Below are 21,926 nucleotides of genomic sequence, written 5' to 3'. Positions count from 1 at the left end.
GGAAGCTTCTTGTTTATTTCTGGCTCCAAAACTGGAACTCAAAGTAGAGCTGGTCGATGAACAGAAGGAACTTCTTGAAAAAAACTCTCACCGGAATTACATTATGTTGCTTTTCCCCAGAATATCAGTGTTGTCAATTCAGTGCAGTTAAGAGTAGTAAAAATCTGTGTTCCACTCTGTGCTAGAAGATGTGATCCCTGTTTTCTGTGGGTAAGTTGAGCTTTTGCTGAGCTGAGTGAGCCAGACTTGTCATTTCTATTCAGGCAAAGCTCCCATTCAGAAGAGTTTGCCTCAGCAGGGTTTGACCCAGTTTTACTGTACTTGTTTAAACCTTCAGTTCCCTATACCATCTGGCTATCCATCCTCATGCACCTTTACATTGTCTGTCTGTCTTTCTGCTCAATAGAATGCAATTTATGAATTTAGCCTAATTCTACAGTTGTTAAAAGATGAGCTCTTGGTGGTGTATCTACCTCAGACCTCCTTTTTTCCCCTTCTCAGAACACTTTCTAAAGCACTTGTCAGTGTGTGTTGCATTGCTTTGAATCCAAAGGAGACTTCCTTCAGTCATAGTAGGAAGGAAATCACTGTTGTAGACGTGACAAAGGTGGATGTGGCCAGCCATGCAGCAAACACAAATTAAAAAAAAAAAAAAGGTAGAGAAGACAGAGAGGTTTGTGGGTCAAGTATATTTCGTGAGAGAAAGGAGTCAGTGGACGTAGGTTTCTTTCTTCCATTTGGCTGCAGAAAAACGTTCAGATGAGCCTTTCCCTTTTTACTGCTGCAGAAGGTAAGATAACTAATTTGCCTTATTGAAATTATTTCATTTATTTCAACTACAGTAACATTATTTTGCTCAGGAAATGAAATTTTCCATAGAACCGTCTAATCTTTTTATCACTTGTATCTGGTCATGCAGAGCTGATGCGATATTCTCTTGCCAACTTGGCTTTTTTTTTGTGCTGTGTGCCTTTTGACAATGGCCAACAATGTCTTCATGTAAAAATTTCTCTAAATGTTACAAGATAGAGGGATGGCTTTGATGGATTGTCTTCCATTTTGAAATAGGCATTTCAGATTAGGCTTTATATACCAAATAAGAATATTTTGCAAGCTGAAAGGCACTAAGTGTCCTATAAAAATGGATCTATTTACAGTGAAAATTACTTCTTGAAAGGCATTTTCAAAAGATATCTGGAAGCTGAAGCAGAATTAACCCTTGTGAGAAGTGCTTTTAATCTTGGACTTCAGAATACGTTGGTGTTTTTTCCCACGCTATGAGATGAAAAAGAACTGTCAGAAGGGACTAAAATAACAAAGAAAGGATTTTTCTTGTTGCCAAAATAAAAGCATATCTTCCTTTAAAGACATCGTTATCCTGTTAATGAAATTATCTGCACTAATTTTGAAAATATCTTTATTAAAACCAATAGACAATGTAAATCTGTAATAGCTGCAGACATAACAGCCCTGAACAATACTAGACTTATCACTCCTAATGATTTTGGACCATCACAATGATATGTATTAAGTGTTCTTGCTATTGTCAGTTACTGTAGCTTTAAGGAGCAGAGGCAGGATCTGTATTTTATTGCCTGCAATCCCTTCAGAGGCTATAAAGAAGGAATTTTCGGCTTTGTTTGCATCAGTATGGAGAAGTCCTGGGGTTTCATCTTCACTCTTGTTAATTCATTTTTACGTCTGAAGGGCCCCTGGATAAATACGACCCACAGCTGGAAGGAGAACCTCCCCTTTTGGACATTCTCCTTCTCTGTGTTCTGCTTCTGACCGTATCAGCCGTCTGTTCTTTTCTCTGCGATGTTGTGATTCCAGCAGAAGAGGTGGCAACTGCATCAGCCCTTTCCACTCTTGTCTGCAGCAACACATGGACTAGCGTGAGGGCACTCTGCAAAGAAGCAGGAAGTTGTGGTTTTGAATCTCCTCAGGTTTAGGAGGGAGATGATTCCTGGTCTCTGGCACCCTGAGACGTGTCCTCAGACCCTGTAACTAGAGTTCTGCAAACTGCGAGCCCCTACAAATCTGTCATTTAATTTTGTTGAAGGTTCTGTAGAGAAGCAGTCCTCAGATTCTGCACTGCAAGTAGATCATGATGCTTCTCTGCAACCTCGCTGCTGGCTTGTAGGACCTAGGGAAAGGTGGGAAGCTCAGGTACAATCCTGTGTTTAGCTCTTCCTATTGCAGTGCTCTGCAGAGCTTCCTACTTGGCAAAAGCAAGTTGCCAGCTTATATTTTCACACCTACTTCTTGTAAGCATGCATAAACCCCTGAATTTGGGGCTTAGATTCCACCACAGGAGGAAAGCAACTAAACTCTCAGCGGTTTAGGCACTGTTTGTGCCCTGAAATAAACTGTGAGAATGGTTCTCTTAAACTAAGTTCCATCTGTGGTATGTGTGTAGGTGCACAGAGCAAACCTTTGGTCCTGGCCAGCCTCAAGGGCTGTCATGGAGTCTTAAACATGGGTAATATTTCTTTTGCAGCGCTGTGATACATTTTGGAGCTACTAATATTGCCATAGATGAATAATTTTTCTTCCATTCTGTGGGCAATTGAGCCTGAATCCGTTTGACACTACAGCATTCTTTTCCCACGTGAAAGAAATACATGTCATTACATTACAGGACGCTTGCTGCCATGTTGCTGCATTAAGCCAAGGGTGCTTTTTTCAAAGACACAGATGTTGTCTTGTCAAAGTGTGCTATAGTAAGAAACTTAAAACTTACTGTTATTTGCCAGGAAGAAACTTAGAGCTCTTAGAGGTGGAATTGCTTTGGATAAAAATTGCTTTCCAAGACTTGGGTAGTGGTAGTTAGAGCATAATTCGTGAGCCATCTTGGTTTCAGGTCACACACAGAGATTTGTTAATACCTGTTACACTGCTTGTGTTAAAGCTTTGCTTTCTGACTCAGTGTTTTGGATCTGAGAGGAAAGTTTTGGAGGCTCTAGGGAAACTCTTTAACTGCCTGGAGAAAGGCCAGGGACACCAGACATGGGCTTATTCTTGAAGCTAGTAGGAAATCCAGTGGGATAGCTGCAGCTGCTTTAGGCACCCCATGAATGCAGTGTTCAGCAAACTGCCAGTTGTCATACGCAGAGAATGAGCTTAAACGTATTTTTTTTCTAGTACTAGATGTTTGGCTTTTTGTAACTTTATTCATGGTGAGAGAGCACCTTAGCCTACATGAGCTGTCACATCTCCAGTTTAGGTTGGTACAGATCAGCTGGCAGGCCAGTTGTTTTTATTGGGCAGTGTTATTTTTTCTTTGTCTTGCAAAAACCAACCTAAGCTCCCCCTCCCTGTGGCTGTCAGGAGCTGGTGTAGTCCTGAGATGATTACGTGATTATCTGTGATGCTACAGTGACGGGTGTATAAAGCTGTCATTCCAAAGCATTTGCAAACACCGAGGTGGGAGCTAGTTCACCCACAGAAACATGACACAACAGCATAAAATACAGGACTGACAGAGATTGCTGTGAGCAGCTTTATGTGGCCTTTTTCAGGAAAAAGGGTAGCTAGCTATTTGGGGATGGGGTATTTTTGGTTGTTTAGATATTACTCATTTCTAGGGAAAGGAAGAAAGTGGGGAATTATAAAATAGATACAATGATATAAAATAACTATTGACCAAACTGTATTCTGGTTTGCTTTTTAATTAAGGGACTTCCTAAAATTTATACTTTCAAGTACTTCACCTGATGAGGGGTACAACTGTGTTGGGATACTTCAGAGATTTTTAACACAGTCAGCAGAATAATACATGTGCGTATCAGTGGAAGTTGTGAGACATGGTTTGTGTACAGTATGTGTTCCTCTGAATAACAAGTGTATAGTTTTGAAATTCACTTACTTCGAAGGTTGGTTTCTAGTGTTCATAACTGTAGGAAACACCATGTACATGGTCGATGTGTTAAAATGCACAGCTCCCTCATTCCTCTGCCCTGCATTAACCCGTAGCTTGGCTGGTTTCATGCACTCTGCGTGGCATAGTGGCTAGTGCTGCCTAGTGCATGCGTCCATTCTGTCTTGTCTTTTTCTGTCTGTATGTCTGTCCTGCAGTTTTTGTCTGTGTGTGTCTATTTGTAGATGAAGGGGCAGAGGATAAGGTGGGACCGCTACACCACTGCCACAGCTGTGGGCCTGCTGCCAGCAGGGAGTGGCGTAAACACCTGGCCCCCTCCATTTCAGTGTCTGTGCCCGATGATGAGCCCTACAATTCAGATGAGGAGTACTATGAACACCCTTTGTTCAGCTCCGAGTGGACTGGCTCTAGTACACATCCCAGTGCCACAGTGAAGAGCACAGAGGTCTTGTTGGGCCATGATGAAGGTGAACAGAGCATGGTCCCATTTTGCTCCTCTTCCCCTCTACCCACCTGCCATTCATTCCATTATATAAGTTCCATTATATTAAGATTGCTCCTCTCTGGGGAGGGAAACCTGGCTGTGTTTTCTCCCCACATGGAAGTGACACCCCTCCAGAGTCTCTCCATCTCAAAGCGAAGCTGCAGCATGAGCAACAAATGCAACTTTGGTTAAAGTGAAACCGTAGTCCCTACTTAACTTGGGCTCTTGGTCTACTGGCCTGGCTTATAGCAGAAGCAAAAGGAGCAGCAAGTTAAAAGAAGCGTAAGCTAATTTGTTCTTTGTACCAGAGAATTTCTGCCAAGAACAGTGTGTAAAACAGGCCAAAAGATTGTAACTGAAGGTAAGTCAGTTGTTAACACAATTGGGGAAGAAAATCCGTGTCTATACCAAAGATAGCAGTGGAAGGCCTTGAGTTGTCCCATATGCACAGGTGACTTTAGGCAGTATTGGGTCATGTTTGATCTCCAGTTGTGTGTGGATACACCCAGTTGACATAGTGTCAACTGACTGCCCACAAGGAGGAAAAAAAGGTACATTGTTACTGTGTTTCTTTACTTTCTTTTTCTATGGCCCGAGCACATCAGTAAGTATTATTTCATCAGTGGATGTTACATAGAAGTTAAATAGCTTTTGAGGAATCAAGGGAGAATCTATTTCAGTGACTAACAGGAATGCTGAGTTCTTCTCCAAGGCAAAATAGATCACGTTTCACCTTGCAATATTTGACTAACTCAGTCTTGGGACAGAGAAGCTGAAGTTACAAACATTAAAATTAAAAAATTAAGATTGTTAATGTTGGCATGTCTGCCTGAAGCTAAGGGAGACAGAAAATCACAGATCGCAGGAGTAGCCTTACTGTAGCTGAGCACCTATAGCTGTGTTTAGAGCACTCCTGAGTTGGTTAAGTCATGGGCAGCTTCCTTTTCAGTCATCTGCATCTACCTCTGATGAAAGAGTAAGATCTCAGATCATCTATGAGGGGGAAAAGAAATAAAAAAGGGAAATAAGCTGGATCGTCAGTGAAAAGATAGGCATTATGAAACTGCCCTCCTCACACACTGCCTGTAGGCTGGCAGTCTGTGTGGCATAGAAGAGTCTGCTGCGCAAAGGCAGTCTGTAGGATTCCTTCATTAAGTCAGGGATAACTTTCTACTTTGGTGAGTAATTAGTTTTAATCATGTGGTATTGTGTGAGTGTCTCAGGAAGTGGAGGTGTATACCTGAAATTGATCAGGGTAAAATGCGAGGCTTTCCTCATTTTTATTTTTATTTTCAATTGAAAGGGATGCAGTTGAAAGGGATACAAAACTATATAAAATCAGAAAAGTAAAGCAAATTATTCAAGTCTGGGCCTCTTGTAACTGGACACCTACTGTTCTGCCAGGCTGCTTTTGCAATCTGCCCATGTGTAAATATCCCTGTAACACTCGGGCATTGGCCCAGTTCTGATTCTGAATCTTCTGGCTTCTGTTCATTTAAGATATAGTATCTAACCATAATTACATTTTTAGATATTATGAATAATGCATTGTACTTTATATAGTGATATTTTTCTCAACCTTAGATAGTGTTTATGTTCCTTAAATAATTTTTTAAAGGCCGTAACTGAAGTGGATGGTTGAATGTCTGGTTTTCAGTGGGCCTATCTCAGGAGAAAAATTAAGCCCTTGTAAGGAGGTTTCATTTTAATACCAAGAGGCTGGATACAGCCACTACCAGATTTGAAACCAGTTTGTTCTAAGTCTGATTTGGCAAAGTCCTTAACCATGGGAAACACTTTAAACCGAGGGAGGTCATCAGGTTGACTGTAGTATGGCTGCTTAAGTGTGTTCCTGTATCAAAGATTTCGTACTTAATACTTATTTCTTATAAGAGGGGATACTAATAAGCACCATAATATTCTATCCAAGTAGCAATGTCAGGAGTACAGTTCAGAATGGAGACTTTTCTAATCATTCTTATGCCATGGTAGGAGTAAAGACTGGTGTTGATACTACTACACTGATCCTAACAGTCCATAGGCCGAGCAATGTATTTTAGAAATTCAGGTGAACAAATAGTTATATTGCATTCATAGGTTTCTTTGACTAAATTGTTGACAAGGAGCCTGGGCGCTAGTGAGGAAACAGAAAAGAAAATGAAGAGTTGTGTTAAAACCATGATTTTTCACACACACAGTTCTGATGTCACACAGCCTAAGGGAGAAATTATTTATAAACCTGCTCAGTGTAGTAATCTTGGCTGAATTCTCATGAAATCATTAGTTATCAGCCATGCACAAGGCTTACTGGGACTATGGAAGTGGCTCAATATTTTGCCAAATTCAGGATTCATGTGATGGACTGACTTGCTGACATTTAGCAATCAGTATTGCCAAGGTCATTGGAAAGAAATGAATGCTTCATACCTTCCTCCACTTCAATTGAATGTCTTGTACTGGATTAAACAGCACATTTACCAGAAAAATATCAGTGTACTTCAAGCTCATTGATGCACTGGTGTTGTCAGAGCCATCCATCATTCAATACCATCTCCATTTGCAATGAATATTTGACCCACAGAGGTATGCCTGTAAAACACTTTCAGCTCTCATTTTACAGCATAAACATGCTTCTCTAGGGGAGACAGGCTTTATGGTTTGATTCTTTTTCCCTAAGAAGAATTCAGTTCCTCCATGACTAAAATGGGCTGGATACTAGAAATCTTTTGACACACTTAAATTAAAATTGTTCAGAGCTGAAAGCGTTAAGTAAAAGCTGTTGTGTTGAGCTGTGTGCTTGGTGTTTACTGTTGGTGTTGATGTCGCCTCCTTTTTTCATCCCCAAGAGGAAGAACCAGTAGAGAGTCCGATGGCTGTGGAAGCGAAACCTGCTGCTCTTCCTGGGAAGCAACTGGGGAAAGAGCATGGGCCCGTTGAGCCTTCGGACCAGGCAAAAGGCCTCTGTGAGGGTCAGTTGGATTCTGGTTTGGAGGCCAAAGTGTGTCATGAAGACAAACTGCCAAGAGTGGCATCCAGCAGGGAGAGTGTAACCGTTGTGGCGGAAACCGCCCTGAAAGACACGTCCCCTTCCTTGGCTGAGGAAGGTGTGTCCTTAGGTTTGCATGTGTTTGCTGCCCGCGAACCCTACTCCAGCTTTCTCCAGTGCTTTCCAAGGCTGCTTCATTTTGTGTTCTTACCATTTACTAGTATGACTGCTCTTGTTATTATGCTTGAAGAGTGTGTAGCAGATAATATGATTGCATAGGTGCTGTATGACAACATGGTTTCCCACCACTGCGGCTGGTTCCCAATTTTTTACTTTGCTGTGACAAAATATGCTTTGCAGCTAAGCCAATTCCTCTGCGTAAGCCTTTTTTGCCCCATCTCAGATGTGTTTGCCAGTCACATTGCTAATCTATGTATATTTTTTTTTTATTTTGGTGCAGAGGTTCATCTGCATTTCTTTCAAAAAGTAAATTTATCGACCTTGACTGTGACATGAAGAGGCTTAAACTGTAGAAATGTTTTCATTTGCAGTGTGCAGGTTTTCTGTTTTGTTTTTTTTTTTTTTTTGTGCGTGTGCTTCAGTGCATTCTGGTTTAGCTTCCCTAAAGCTATTGCTTCTTATGTCATATCCTTGCCGTTCATTGCAGTCCACCACTCCTCAGTCATTGCCAGAACTCTGATTTTTTTCTGTGTCTTACCTTATTACGGATATTTAACCCTGCTGGAGTGCCCTTCTTAGGCAAAACTTCCATCACTTTCACTGGGATGTTTGCCTTCATAGTGAAGTTTAGGATTGGGTCCCTAGGTTGAAGTTCTGATCTACTTACTGCACAAAATGTTTACTGCCATCAGTTGTCTTGTCAGCACGTAAGAACACGATTTTCCTGGTAACGGTATTTCTCTTCAGCCAGTGCAACAAGGTGTACAGACACGTTGCGTGGAGTAGTGGACGTACCCATTCACCTCCTGGCTAAGGAATTCTGCATTTAGGAGGCTAGTGTTCTGGCTGGCCCAGCTAAAGAAGATTAAATTCTCTTGACAGTCAGAATATATTTTGATGCCATTGGTATTGTTTATTTGCACTACAGCAAGAGGCACAGCAGGATACATAAAGAAAGGCAGTATCTAGCTTTTTAATTTCTATGAAACAAGGATGACATCAGCTCAATGGCAATGTTTTCATACTTCATAGGGTTTGCAAGTAAGTCACCACATGTGAGACATGAAGGAATAAAATTACTCTAATTGTAGACCTCTAGGTTTTCTACCTGTAGAGTTTAGAATGGCAATTGCTAAATGACTAAATCTTAACATAAACAAATATTTAAGGAATAACCCAATACCTTGATACTAATTATTCTAAAAAATTCAGATTCATCAGAGCAAAAAGATGGCTCCATGTACTTTAAATCCAATATAAGGAAATTCAGGGTTGGTCAAATGCTTGTTGTAACGAGCTTTAGAAAAAAGTCGATTTTTTTACAGAGTACTTTTTTTTACAGAGTACTGCAGGAAGTTCTGACACATTCTGCAGTATCTCTCTTCATATTTTCTATGATAAGAAGATTTCCATATGATAGGAATCGTTATTTTCCATAGAATATTTAAAAAGAACAAGCCATTAATGATTAACAGAGCATGTATAAAAAAAACTTAACTAGGTATTACTCCCTAAAAATACAGTGGCAGACTGTAAGAGTAGCATTTTTAGTTTCAGATTAACTTAATTAGGGCCTGATCTACACTCATTGAAACATGCCAAGTACTCCTTGACTTTGGTTGCAACAGAAGATGGCTGACCATTTTGATAACCAGACCTTCCAGATCTGGGACTGTTAATAGCTCTGTTGCTGATTTACACATACCGGTTTCATGAGACCAGTGAGATTTTTGTCTTTTGCCAAAGAATTAATGTCAAAAGTTGGCACAGTTTAAAATCCAGCCTCTTCTGACACTTGCAAAACTTTTTGTGTACATTATTTTTTTAGTTTAGGCTGCATGTGGAGGAAAAATGTAAAAAGTATATAGAAATATTCAACTGTGAATGTTTTTTAATGCCAGCAACACACAAAGATACTATTGATTGCACTTAATCCTGCAGACTTTACTAACGCAAAACTAACATAAGCTACAGAGTCCAGCAAAGCATACCGATAAAGTGAGGATTACTTTGTGGTTTTACTGTTGTATACAAACCATGAAGATTAAAAATTCACATGAAATCATCTCATTTTAGTGGTCATATATTTATATGTGTACAAGTCACATTTTCACTATAAAATTTCATATATTGAAAGTAAATTAGGATTTAACACTTCAAAGCAGATTCCTAGGTGGATGGCCTTGCTGCATGTTTGCATCTTTCTCCCTCTCCTTTCCATCATTCATACCAAGATGATGATGTAAGCTACATGACTGCCTGCCTGTAAGTGCTTTAAATAATTTTGTTATAAAACCCAAACAAACTACTTCAGATTTACTTGCAGCCACGAAGATGGAATTCCATGTCCAGGAGGGCGCACGCCCTTTTGCAGCAGAACCGTTAGACACAAAGCAGCCTGAATCTGGGAAAGACAGTAAGACTGGTGAGCACCCTAAACATGATGCCTTAGTTCCACAGCCAGCAAAAACAGAGGCTATAGATAAAAAGGATTCACAGAGCAAAGACAAAGAAAAAATCCCTTCACCTCTCTCAGAACAGTTCTTGGAAACTGCTTCACAAAAGAAAGGGGAAGCCAGTTTTGCAGAACCTACTGCCAAGCCTCCTGCTTCTCAAGAACAAAAGGGCTTGTCATCTGAACTGCCTAAAGGGAGCAAAACAGAAGAAAGGACTGCAGATCTGCCCTCATCATCCAACCAAGTTATGTCAATGAAATTTAAAGACGACCTTAAAGATGTCCAAAGTCTTGCCCTCGGCCATGGTGAAAGTTCTCTGTTGATATCAGAACCCAAGGCAGAAGTAGCCAAAAGTGAAATTCCTTCAGGCCCCTCTCCTGTTGTCCCCCAGGAGCTTCCACTCAAAGACAGTTCCAAGACAAAGCCAGAACCCACTGACCAACTGTTTGCCAAAGATGTCACTAGAGATGAACAGATTCACAGAGACAGGTCACTAGCTCTGCAAGAAGTCTCAGCAGCAAATGTAGATGGCCTGAAAACACCAAGCACCCAGAAAATCCCTTTGTGGGGGGAGGAAAAGGACATGACCAAGGATGAAAGTGATGAGGAAGAAAGGTATGACTTCTATGATAAAGGGGAGGCTCGAATATTAGATGATGGTAAATTTACCACAAAACCTGAAGTTAAGACACCTTCTCTAGATAAAGCAGACTTTCTAAAGGATAGTGAAGCTAAAAAATCACCTGATATTCTCAAAGCAGAAAAAGAAGTGGACCAAAGTGGTCTCCCTGCAACAGTAGATATGAATAAGGAGGTGCAGCCAAGCACACAGGTACCCCCAGCCAAGTTAAGTCATGACCTGACCCTTGAGAAAGCAGCAGAACGCCCTGATACCACTCAGTTATCTAGAGTAACAGAGAAAGCCCCTGAGGCACCAAGTTTAACCACTGACAAGACTCCTGCTCTAGAAGCTTCTCAAGAGAAAGATATTAAAAAAGATACCAAGGAGGATAAGACAAGCGTTTCAGCTCCTCATCTAATGAAAGAAGAGGAGGATCAATCAGGAATGTCTAAGTATTTTGAAACCTCTGCTCTGAAAGACGAAGCCTTCAAAACAGATGCTCTGAAACAAGGCAGTGATTACTATGAGCTAAGTGACACTAAAGAGAGTGTGTATGAGCCTTATCAGACGGATCGCCTAATACCCAAAGACAAAGAGGAGGAAGAACTACAGATGGAACTGGATCAGCAGCAGAGTGTGCCTGCTCATGAAATAGGATACAGTACCCTGGCTCAGAGCTTTTCACCAGACAAATCTGAAGAACCAAGTTCCCCAACAGAAAGAATGTTCACTATTGACCCCAAAGTCTATGGGGATAAGAGAGAACTCCACAGTAAAAATAAAGATGACCTTACTCTGAGCAGGAGCTTGGGACTTGGAGGGAGATCTGCAATTGAACAGAGAAGCATGTCTATCAACTTGCCCATGTCCTGCCTAGATTCAATAGCTCTAGGATTTAGCTTTGGTCGTGCCCATGATCTTTCTCCCCTTGCTTCAGATATTTTAACTAACACTAGTGGAAGTATTGATGAAGGTGATGACTACTTGCCAGCAACTACACCGGCACTGGACAAAGCCCCCTGCTTCCCCATTGATAGCAGAGAGGAAGATGAGCACGCTGAAGAAGAAAAAGTAATGGCAGAAGAAAAAGTCCAGCCTGAGACCTTGGCCGAATCACCTTTCCTGGCCAAAGACTATTACAAAAATGGTGCTGCCCTGGCTCCTGACCTGCCTGAAATGTTAGACTTAGCAGGGACAAGATCTAGATTAGCCTCCGTGGGTGCAGATGCTGAGGTGGCACAAAAGAAGCCAGTTCCTTCTGACACTTTTGTGGAAGACAGCAGCACAGCCCTGCCACCTGTGACAGATGAAAACCATGTAACTCTAAAAGCTGAAAGTCAACTTGAAGACTTGGGCTACTGTGTTTTCAATAAGTACACAGTCCCACTACCTTCTCCAGTTCAGGACAGTGAGAATTTAACAAGCGAAACCTGTCTGTTTTACGAAGGCACAGATGAAAAACTGACACGTGGTCTAGCTCCTGACTTGTCTTTAATAGAAGTGAAGCTGGCAGCAGCTGAAAAATCGAAAGAATTCCTCAGTGAAAAAGACTTAGGTCAGCATGCCACTGGTGAGTCTGTTCTGGCGAGAGGCTTGGAGCAGGAGAAAAAAGAGAAGCTGGATACTGTGCTAGAAAAAGGTGAAGATCATGTTGACTCTAAAAAGATGTATCTCATTAAAGGTGCAGAGCCAGAGAAGACAAGACCTGAGGCAATCTTCGAAATGAAAGAAGAAGGTATGGCTGATAAAGTTCATGTAACTGATGATACCACGTATGACAGAATATCAGCTTCAGAGATAGCAATAGAAAAGGATGCTGTTTCTTTGTTGATGGAGAAGGGGGAGAAGACTCTTAGTGTCGTTCCTGAAATAGCTGAGATTGAAGCTTCAATTAAACCAGATTACAATGCTATAAAGCACGATTTTGAAGTGGCTGCAAGGAGAGCTGACCAAGAATATCAGAGTCAGTTAGACACTAAGATCAGTGAGATTGTTTCTTCAGGCAAGGACAAAGCCTCTGTTAAAAGAGCAGAGCCTGAACCCAAAGACACTCAACAGAAAGATCAGAGCATCTTGTCCAGAGAAGCAAAGGATGCAGATCTACTTTCCAAGACCGAGCCTAGTTATGTGAAGGACAGCCTCAAACTGTCAGAAATGGAAATTAAGGAAAAAGTAACTAAGCCCGATCTGGTACATCAAGAGGCAGTTGATAAAGAGGAATCTTATGAATCTAGTGGAGAGCATGATCAAGTGCAAGAAGGTTTGAATGGAGAATCCTTGAAACCAGAGGACATCAAAGCAGAACCTCCAAAGCCTCCCGTGTCTGGTAAAGAGATGCCTGGACAGTTACCAGCAAAGGAGCCTTCTGTGGAGCTCCTCCTTCCCAAAGCTGGGCCTCTCCAGGAAGAGCCTGCTGAGATTCAGATGGAGAGCATACCACAGCCTGCAGAAGGAATTGAAAAGATTCCTGACACAGCTGCAAAACCTATGGAAATCCAAAAGCTGCTGCCATGTGAAGTGGCAGCTGGGGCCCGGGGGGGGGGGAGCCATAAAAGAGAGAGAACGTGAAGAAGAAGAGGTAGAAGTAGGGCAAGAAGATAAAGGAGAGGATAAACAGCATCTTGCATCAGAAATAGACTTTGGGAGACCTACTGCTGAAGAAATGCTAGCCAGGCATAGCCCAGAAGCACTGCCTGAACTGAAAGGTGTTATTGAATCAGTGGTGACGGTGGAGGATGACTTTATCACCGTGGTGCAGACAACAGTTGATGAGGGTGAATCTGCTTCTCACAGTGTGCGCTTTGCTGCTACACAGCAGGAAGACATCGAAACAGGGGACTCCCAGGCTGAAGAGGAGCTGGAGGTTGAGGAAGTGGCTGACATTCAAGTTGAGCCCAAAGAGGGCTCTCCAGAAGCTCCTGCTTCACCCCAGAGAGAAGAAATCCTGCTCACCGACTACAAGACAGAGACGTGTGATGATTACAAAGATGAAACAACAATCGACGACTCCATCATGGACACCGACAGTCTCTGGGCAGACACTCAAGGTGTGCATTATCCTTTATGTTTTGTCAGTTAAATATTTTTGCTTCCAAATCATAATTATCAAAAAGCAAAATTATTATAGTTGTAACACTAATCTCAGCATGTTTCAGAAAAATTACAAACTAGTCTGCCTTTTTTTATTAATCCGCCTGCTCTATCTTCAACTATTTTTTCCCTGCTCTGTGGCAGTATTGTTAACATTTGTTACTAATCTTTTGTTTATTATTATAATTTGCTCTGATCCTACAGATGATGATAGGAGCATCATGACTGAACAGTTAGAGACTGTTCCTAAAGAGGAGAAGGCAGAGAGAGAATTGCGAAGATCATCTCTTGATAAGCATAAAAAAGAGAAACCTTTTAAAACTGGGAGAGGCAGGATTTCTACTCCTGAGAGGAAAATAGCTAAAAAGGAACCTAGCACACTCTCCAGAGATGAAGTGAGAAGGAAAAAAGGTTCATTTAACACTCCCTATTACATTTTTGTTGTTGTTGTTACTATTGTACGGTGCTATCCAGTTACTCTGTTGTAGATGATGTGCACCTTAACTATTAATGGTAAAGCTTTTTAATGAGACGTTGTACAACTGTATGAAAAGCCATGTGCAAGGCTCACTGCTCCACCGGACCCGCTTCATCGTAGGTTTCCCACCTGATCACTGGGTAATGACACGCCTGACGTTAATGCACCAGGGCTCCCTCTCTTCTGACTTAGGATTTGTTCCCCCCAGTAGAAGCAGCCTATCGGGTTGGAGTTGTGGAGCAGTGGGCCTGCCACTTGATGTATTGTCATATGAAAGTGTCGCTGTTTTTTATCCTGATTCTGTGTTTTTGTTTCTTTTGTCCGTAGCAGTGTATAAGAAAGCTGAACTTGCTAAAAAAACTGAAGTTCAGGCCCACTCTCCCTCCAGGAAAATCATTTTAAAACCTGCTATCAAATATACTAGACCAACTCATCTCTCCTGTGTTAAACGGAAGCAGACAGGTGACTGCGTTCTGTTCAGTTATGCAATGTGGCTGGCAAACAAACTTTTTTTTTTGGTAAATCTCATGGCTATAGCAGCTTCTCTATTTTTTTTTTTTCTCCAAGAATATCAGTCTTCACAAATAGTAATGCTTCTTTAGCGTTTTGTACCATTTTTCTTTTCTTTCTTTCCTGGTATTTGTTCTTTTTTATTTAATGGAGGCCATGATCATGTATGCTTTTCATTGCTTGGACTTCCAAGTGCTGTGGTCGTAACTTGGCATCGTGCTTAGAGTGTGGTGTGGTAGGAATCTCTAGTCATCATTTTGTTCTTTTTTTTTTTTTAATTAAGCTTTTTTTTTTTCCTGGTGGGAAAATGTTGACAGCTTAAACCATGGTATGCATTTCCATTATTTTGCTTTTTTTTTTACTCTCATGCATAATAAGAAGTGTTTCAGACTTATATTTTGTTGATTGATGTTATCTGCATTAACACTTCCCAATCTGTCACTGATGTTTATGCTGTACAGTCAAAATCCACAGGGGGAATCCAGACACATGCAGCATGAAGCTGAGAGAGAAGAAATCTGGGCTCACACTGCAAATGCATTCCAAGCAGAAATCTTAATATTTGGTAGAGGAAGATGAAATGATGAAAAAAATGACTCTTGTTATATCTTGATAGGCGTATCATTATTTAGAGAACCCAAAAGAACACTTTCAGTATTTTCATCATATTCGTTGTTCCTATGAGTTCAGGATGGAGAGATTAATATCTTGACTTTACTGGTGATCTTAAAAAAAAAAATTTGCTAAAAGAGGCCAGGTTTTCTGTCATGTAACATAGCCACATGCTGCAGTGCAGTTGTTCATGAGTGAAACTAGGGCTACTAAGAGAACCACTGTGCACAGCATTGCTGAACTACATAGGCATCTTCTCACAGCTTAGAAATTAAGAACAGGATTTACCTCCCATCCTATAGGTAAACAGTGCAGTAACAGAAGTATTCCTAAAACATTGTTCCCATCCGGTTTTGCACAATGAGTCACTCCTGTTCTACATTTAGAACAGTCTTGGTATAGAAGTCTGACTAGTGAAAATACATTAAAATATAGTTATGTGAAGGTAGCTTAATATCGTGCCTCAACTGTATGAAGTGTGTGTTGTCTCCTGGCTGTGTTCCATTAGGACAACGGAACTAAATAGTCCCATCACCTTGCTCCTATGAGGGAATCTGGTCCTTTTACTTCCCTCCATCATGAGAAATGGAGCCAGGGAAGGAAAGGCTGATCCAGGCCCCTCTGTTTTGCAGTGATGGCTCCTCACAGGGGCTTCCTTCACTTGCAGCCTGGGCCAGAACTACTCAAGAGTGAGGAATTTTAACAAAGGATTAAAGAAACTCCTTGTTACCTCTTGCTGTTTGCTGAAGCAGAGCTTGGTCAGCTCAGAAGTCATGGCCCATAATTCACACATTTTTTCAAAAGACCCAGTGGGGTTCAATAAACAGTGGAAATGGGGGAAAAAAGTGTCGGCTTTGTAGTGGTCTCAACTTCATCTGCACTTCTAGAGCCCTCTGGTCAGCCCTGCCTTGCCCTCAGGTACTCTACCACTAATTCCTCTGCACTCCTCTGGCCCATAGTGTTCCAGAGAGGCCTGAGTCATACCAATAGAGTTGCATAAAGAAATCTGCATGGTCCCTTAACTGTGTGCTGCCTGGCAACTGTCAGAGATTTTTCTCTCACACTCCAATACATAGTGAAGCAGATGTACTAGTCAAAATAAGAAATGGAATAGAAAAATGACCTCCCAGTACATTTAAATTCTGAGATGGAAAGCAACCAAAACGATGGACCCAGACTGACCACAGAATTTTCAGTAATGTGGATTGAACTTGGAGGTTTGAGCTCTAAAGCAGAGGAGCTTGAACCACACCACAGAGTGAACACGAATTTTTGTTGGAATGTTTTACCATAGTCAGTGTTGCTGGAAAGTTCACAATATCCCTTAGTTTTTCTACCTCACGTTTTTATAGTTACTGATAGGACTTGAGGGGAGGCCATGAGAAAGTGCTGTGTGATATCCTGGGAGTGTAGGTGGCCTTATGTTAACCTACATATCCCTGAGCTTGATCCAGTCATCCAGCTCTTTCCAGGATCTGGAATTTAGAGGCACACTGTCTCTCTTCCATTTTCCTTTTACGTAAAATATAGCACCATTTCTTGAAGCCAGTTTTGGCTCTGAATATGTCCTATTTGGAGTGGTCTTGTCAGCTTTAGTGGTAACTGCCTATTGGAGCCCCACCAAAAGTCCCTCAGCAGTGTAGTCTATGTAGCTTTGAGTGTATTTAAGTCAGTTAAAACCTCCGTGTTGCATTTATTTATTTATTTAAAACAAAGCATGTCCAGTTATAAGATACAAGTTGTCTATCATATTTCCTGTGTAGTGGCCTGAGAAATTACTTCTTTCCCCTATTTCCCCTCAATACCAGAAAAAAAAAAAAAAATCCCATGTTACTGGTAAGCACTGTCAAATACTGGAAACTTACAGTGCCCTATCAACAAGGTAGGGGTTGCTTTTTGAGAGATTTATCCTTCCCATTTGAAAAAGAAATGGCATGGCCAGCTCAGAGGAAAGAGTTGTGAAGTCTTTGCCTTGACTGGTGTAGTTCCGTGGATGAACCCTCAAGCTGACTTGCGTTTTGTTAGCAGCTCTGTGATGATGCTGCAGTTGTGCCATCAGAGGAGTGTTCACAGTGGCAAGGCCAGGACCCTTAGCTGGCTATGAGCAGGAGTCACTATGTGCAATGCTTCTGTTGTTTGTCTTCAATTCTGGGGTCACCCCCTGAGATAAAACATGTTTGTTGTGTATTTAAACTGGCAGCAGAGCCTGTAGAGATCTTTTGTTCAGTTGGAGAAGTTGTGATACTTTCAGGTAAGGCAGAACAAGGAGCACAGCTATTCTTTCCACTTCATAGTGGTGGCTCGTTAGGGTCCAATGCCAAGGGAGAGGGGAAAGATACTATTTGTGGTTATTTAGAAGAGGTGCAAAACAGACTAAAACCCAGCAGTAACAGGTTTGATAAAATGTGATGCAGGAGGGCTGTGCTGTTACAAATTCAGAAAAACTGAACTACACAGTTATATATTCTTTTTCCTCTTCACAAGTTTTCTCGCCTACTCCTTGAATTAAAAAAATACGTTTATATTAAGAGGGCAGAACTAGAGTGGGAAGTGTGGAAGAAAACCAGGGATCTCCTCACCTTGCCTGAGAGCTGCACAGGAAAAAGAGAAAATTAATTGGTTCTGTCCTGTATGATGCTTTAAGGTTGGTTTTACTGTTGAAGGACAGTTGGGTTTATAGCACAAGGTTGTCACCTGTGACTGCTGTCCTGCTTCTGCATTTACTAAGGGCATCCTGGCACAGATGCCAAAAGGTTTCACATCTAGGTTTTGTGTGGCAGATCACTTCCTAAGCAGCAATGTTGGGGTGAAACTACTGTCCTGCTTTCCAAAAAGCAGCCTCCTTCTAAAACTTGTCATAGGGATGGAATCTAAGTCGGAGGAAAGTATCTTACCTCGAACCATGTTGTATCAGATAAATAAAATACTGAATTAACATACTTGATGTCCTAGATATAATTTGAATGACTAAAGTCTGAGGGCTTAGCTGACCCACAGCTCACTGACCTTGTTGATGCAACTATGATGATAATTCAACAGTGAATCTCTCCACTAGGAGTGTTGGCTAATATTTTGAAAAGTAGTTATTTCAGGAACCCCTTAAAATTTTCATTTGTGGATTACTTAAGGGAGCCTGATTATTAGAGGACAGCACTGAAAATCAGGATGTAAAGGTGTGCAAGGATTCACCTTCAGAACTAGAGCCTCTTAGAGCTGTCAACTACTTCTTGAACTTTTTACTGTCATTTCTAGACTTCTAGGAACATGAATACAAAATTTTTATTTGTTTGAAACATGTAGAATGCTATTTTACCACAGGTATGATGAATACATGACATTTTTAAGGCAGGTACATTTCTGCGTACAGTTCACTGAGAGCAATTCACAAATTGCTTTGCATAGTAGTTCCAAGGCATTTAATTGTTCTGACAAGTGTACTAAATAGAAATGCTTATTGTTATTGTTTTAAACTATCAAGTTTTTCTTTGGGTTTCTCAGCAGCAGGTGGTGAAACAAACCAGGCTCCTGGTGTATTTAAGCAAGCAAAGGAAAAACTATCAGTGAGTAAAACCATCTTCTCGTTCATCTTTATAATCTTCTTTTGTCTTCGTTTTAGATCTTTCTGTGTAATTGTGTGTTCCATTTAAAATTTGCGTTGTATTTAGAATTCGTTTGCCATATTCATTATTCATTTAAAAGGGTAATTAAAACTACCTTCCCTAATAACCTCTGAATTACAGTCCCGGATAGTAGATGATGACAGTTTGCAGATCCACAGGGGTCACACAGACTCCAAACTGCAGGAGTTGGATATTGTTCAGTATTTTGAGCCAAGTCATCCTCTGAGATAAAGTGTGTACCTTGGCCCTTTCTGCAGCACCCAACTCGTACTGCCACCTTGCTCGGGTGCTTTGTAGGCAGGAACCCAGCCCTAGAACTCACTGGATATCTTCTGATGCACCATTACGTAGCCATGCATTCTGCAGAGATCATGCCTGTGTAGAATTTACTGGCCAGTAGCATTTTATATGTGTCAGAGTGGCCATTTCCGATTCTGTTTCAACCTGATAGTTACATGCCTTGCCTTCAGCTGCTCTACAGCCTGTCCTGCTCCCTGTGTCTGAGTCTCCTCTGCTGAGTTTCCTTCAGAAAACACTGCAGCTCCTTTCCACCTTGCTCCCGTGCTGACTCTACACTCTTCCTGCCGAGTCCCTCCAAAATCCTCAGGAAACCAACCTCCTTTCACTATTCCTTATGCAACTATTTTTACATTACACTGACACATGCTAATTCACATCTGCAGCATGACAACACTTTGTCATGGTTAGCCATCATTAACAATTAAGTTCCTTAGTATTTCTCTAAATTTCCTAATATATTCCATGGCTAATTTGTTTCATCTGTCTAAGCAGATTGTCAATTCTTTGGGGAACAAAAAGCACTGTCTCATAAAGTGCTACACATTATTTATGAATCGTAAGAAATCGTTAATGATGTTAATGATGACTGGAGGCTTTGAAGGAGTTGTGAAATGTAGACTGAATTCAGCCATGGATTCATGTGGATTTTCATGTCTGAACTGTTTCGGTTCATAAATGGGAAACTGCTAGAGCTTTACTAGCACAGTAAGAAATACCTGGACAGGTTTCTGGTCTGGGTCAAGAGTATCGTTTATTCCTGTCTTTTCTCTTAAGTGTTGGTCATCCCCTAGGAAGTCAATACTAGCCCATAGAGTCATCTGTGTTCTTGGAGTGTTCTAAGTACAAGCACTGCAAAATTATTCTCTGAAATTCTCTGCTTTCTACACACTTTTCTTATTCCTGTCCCTTATGTTATAGCAAAGATGAGAAGCCTGTCCCCTATTTAGCTTTCTCTCCCTGTTGCCTCCCTTCTTTGCCACACTCCCACTCTTGGACATTTTCTCTTCTGTGCCTTGCCTTCACCTCTGTTTTTATAAAGACCTTTCCCTTTTTGTTGTGTTTCTTCCTGATTTCCTGCTTTTACATCATTCAAAATGAGCCTTTTCCTCTCCACTGGTAATGTTAGATCACACAACCTGGTCAGTTTTGTTAATCGTCTTCAAACTACAGTTCACATACTGGTTTGCAGAACAAGTTCAGGAAAGGCTAAGCAGTTCCATCTGCTGGAAGAAGCTGTGTATGTGCCAGAACGAGATGATGAGAAATGGCCAAGTGTTAGGAACATCTCTGAAATAAAGTGAGGTTTCTGGTTTCTGCATCCCAACTTCAGCAGTGCCTGAGTCTTAGTCAGAGTTATGCAGATCCTTGTCCTGTGGGCAGCTGGCACTTCCAGCAACATGAATTATAACAGAGGGCGAATGTAATGTATTGCTGACAGAGAATAAGAATAGGTTTCTGGGTAAAGCACAGGCAGGGATTGAGACATTTGGTTTCTTTGCTTGCTCCACCAGCCTTGAGAATGTCACTGAAATCTGTTTGGGCCAGATTCCGCTGCTATTACTGATGCTAAAAAGTGCCTTGTTCCCTAAATAACAGGGGCGATCTAGACTGTAATAATTTCAGAGCATTAGCTCAAGGTCATGCCTATTCCCCAGCTGTTCCACTGAAAGATCTCAGTCTCGTAGGTTCATAGGATCCCTGTTAGGTGCACATATTCATGAAGGACACTATATGCAATGAGTGAAAAGGACAAAGTCTCTGCATTGTGCTTAGAATCTTAATCTGTAAGAATTTTCTAGTCTCATTAGGGTAAACATTTTGCATGACCTGCAAGTTGAAAAAGCCACTGAATGAATATTTGGACCTCAAACTGTGCATGCGTAGTTATTTCTCAAGTTCAGAAAACCAGGTGAAAGGTGTTTGAGAATGTCTGCTTCTTGGAGCCACTTAACATAGATACCCTGCTTCCACTGAGCATCAATAAACACCTGAGTGGATTTGTAAATATGGCCCAAAGTTTCAGAAGTGGATGGGACCCATAAAGTGAACCATGACAAATCAGTCAAAGTCTGGAGAAGCCTTTGGTGTGACAGAAACACATACTGTGCAGTTTCTGTATAAGATAATTATTCACTGTTTATTCTTAGACAGTGAAATAAATATTAAAAAAGGCATAAATATGTTGCAGAACTCATTCTAGGAATATATTCTTGCTAATAAAACACTTTCATCCTTTGAACTAGTTTCTCATCTTGCTACAGATGGTGTTGTTCAGTAGAAGTCTTCAGGACTGGAATGGTTTGTTACACAATTCTGCAACTCTTAATCATGTTGATGGTGTCATAGATGACATTCAGCACACTAGCATCATGTTTTCTGTAGGCTGGGTACATAGCCTAGCCCAGTTGGCTGTCAGGGCTGGACAACCCATTCTTTTCTCATTTTCAAGTAAAGACATCTTAAGAAGTAACTCATACATCTTTTCTGAACATTGAGAAAGTGTAGGTGACTGACTTAAATTTCATATTTTCCATGACTAAAATTCTGTATGAAATCCCGTAATTACAAGCCCTTGGGATTGCTCCTGTGTGTAACTTCATGCTTGTATGAATATAGAGAAAATAAGGACTATGTTGCCAAGATAACAGCCTTGTAATTGTTCTTTGTAATATCAGTCATTCCCATGAGAGAAAAAAAAGTTGCTTCAG

General features: G+C 41.1%; 1 protein-coding gene across 1 annotated transcript in view; it reads left to right on the top strand.

The window, feature by feature from the left end:
* The window catches only part of MAP2 (microtubule-associated protein 2), a 71,533-nt gene that overhangs the window by 24,936 nt on the left and 24,671 nt on the right, over positions 1–21,926 (top strand). Inside the window, exon 4 of the mRNA XM_009869695.1 lies at positions 18,797–18,858. Coding sequence (XP_009867997.1) covers positions 18,797–18,858 — 62 coding nt within the window. The remainder of the gene's footprint in view (positions 1–18,796; positions 18,859–21,926) is intronic.

This window comes from Apaloderma vittatum, unplaced genomic scaffold, assembly GCF_000703405.1.
Source record: "Apaloderma vittatum isolate BGI_N311 unplaced genomic scaffold, ASM70340v1 scaffold19875, whole genome shotgun sequence".
NCBI classification, from domain to species: domain Eukaryota; kingdom Metazoa; phylum Chordata; class Aves; order Trogoniformes; family Trogonidae; genus Apaloderma; species Apaloderma vittatum.
Note: the sequence above shows the minus strand (reverse complement) of the source record. Positions and strands in the feature narration are given on the sequence as shown.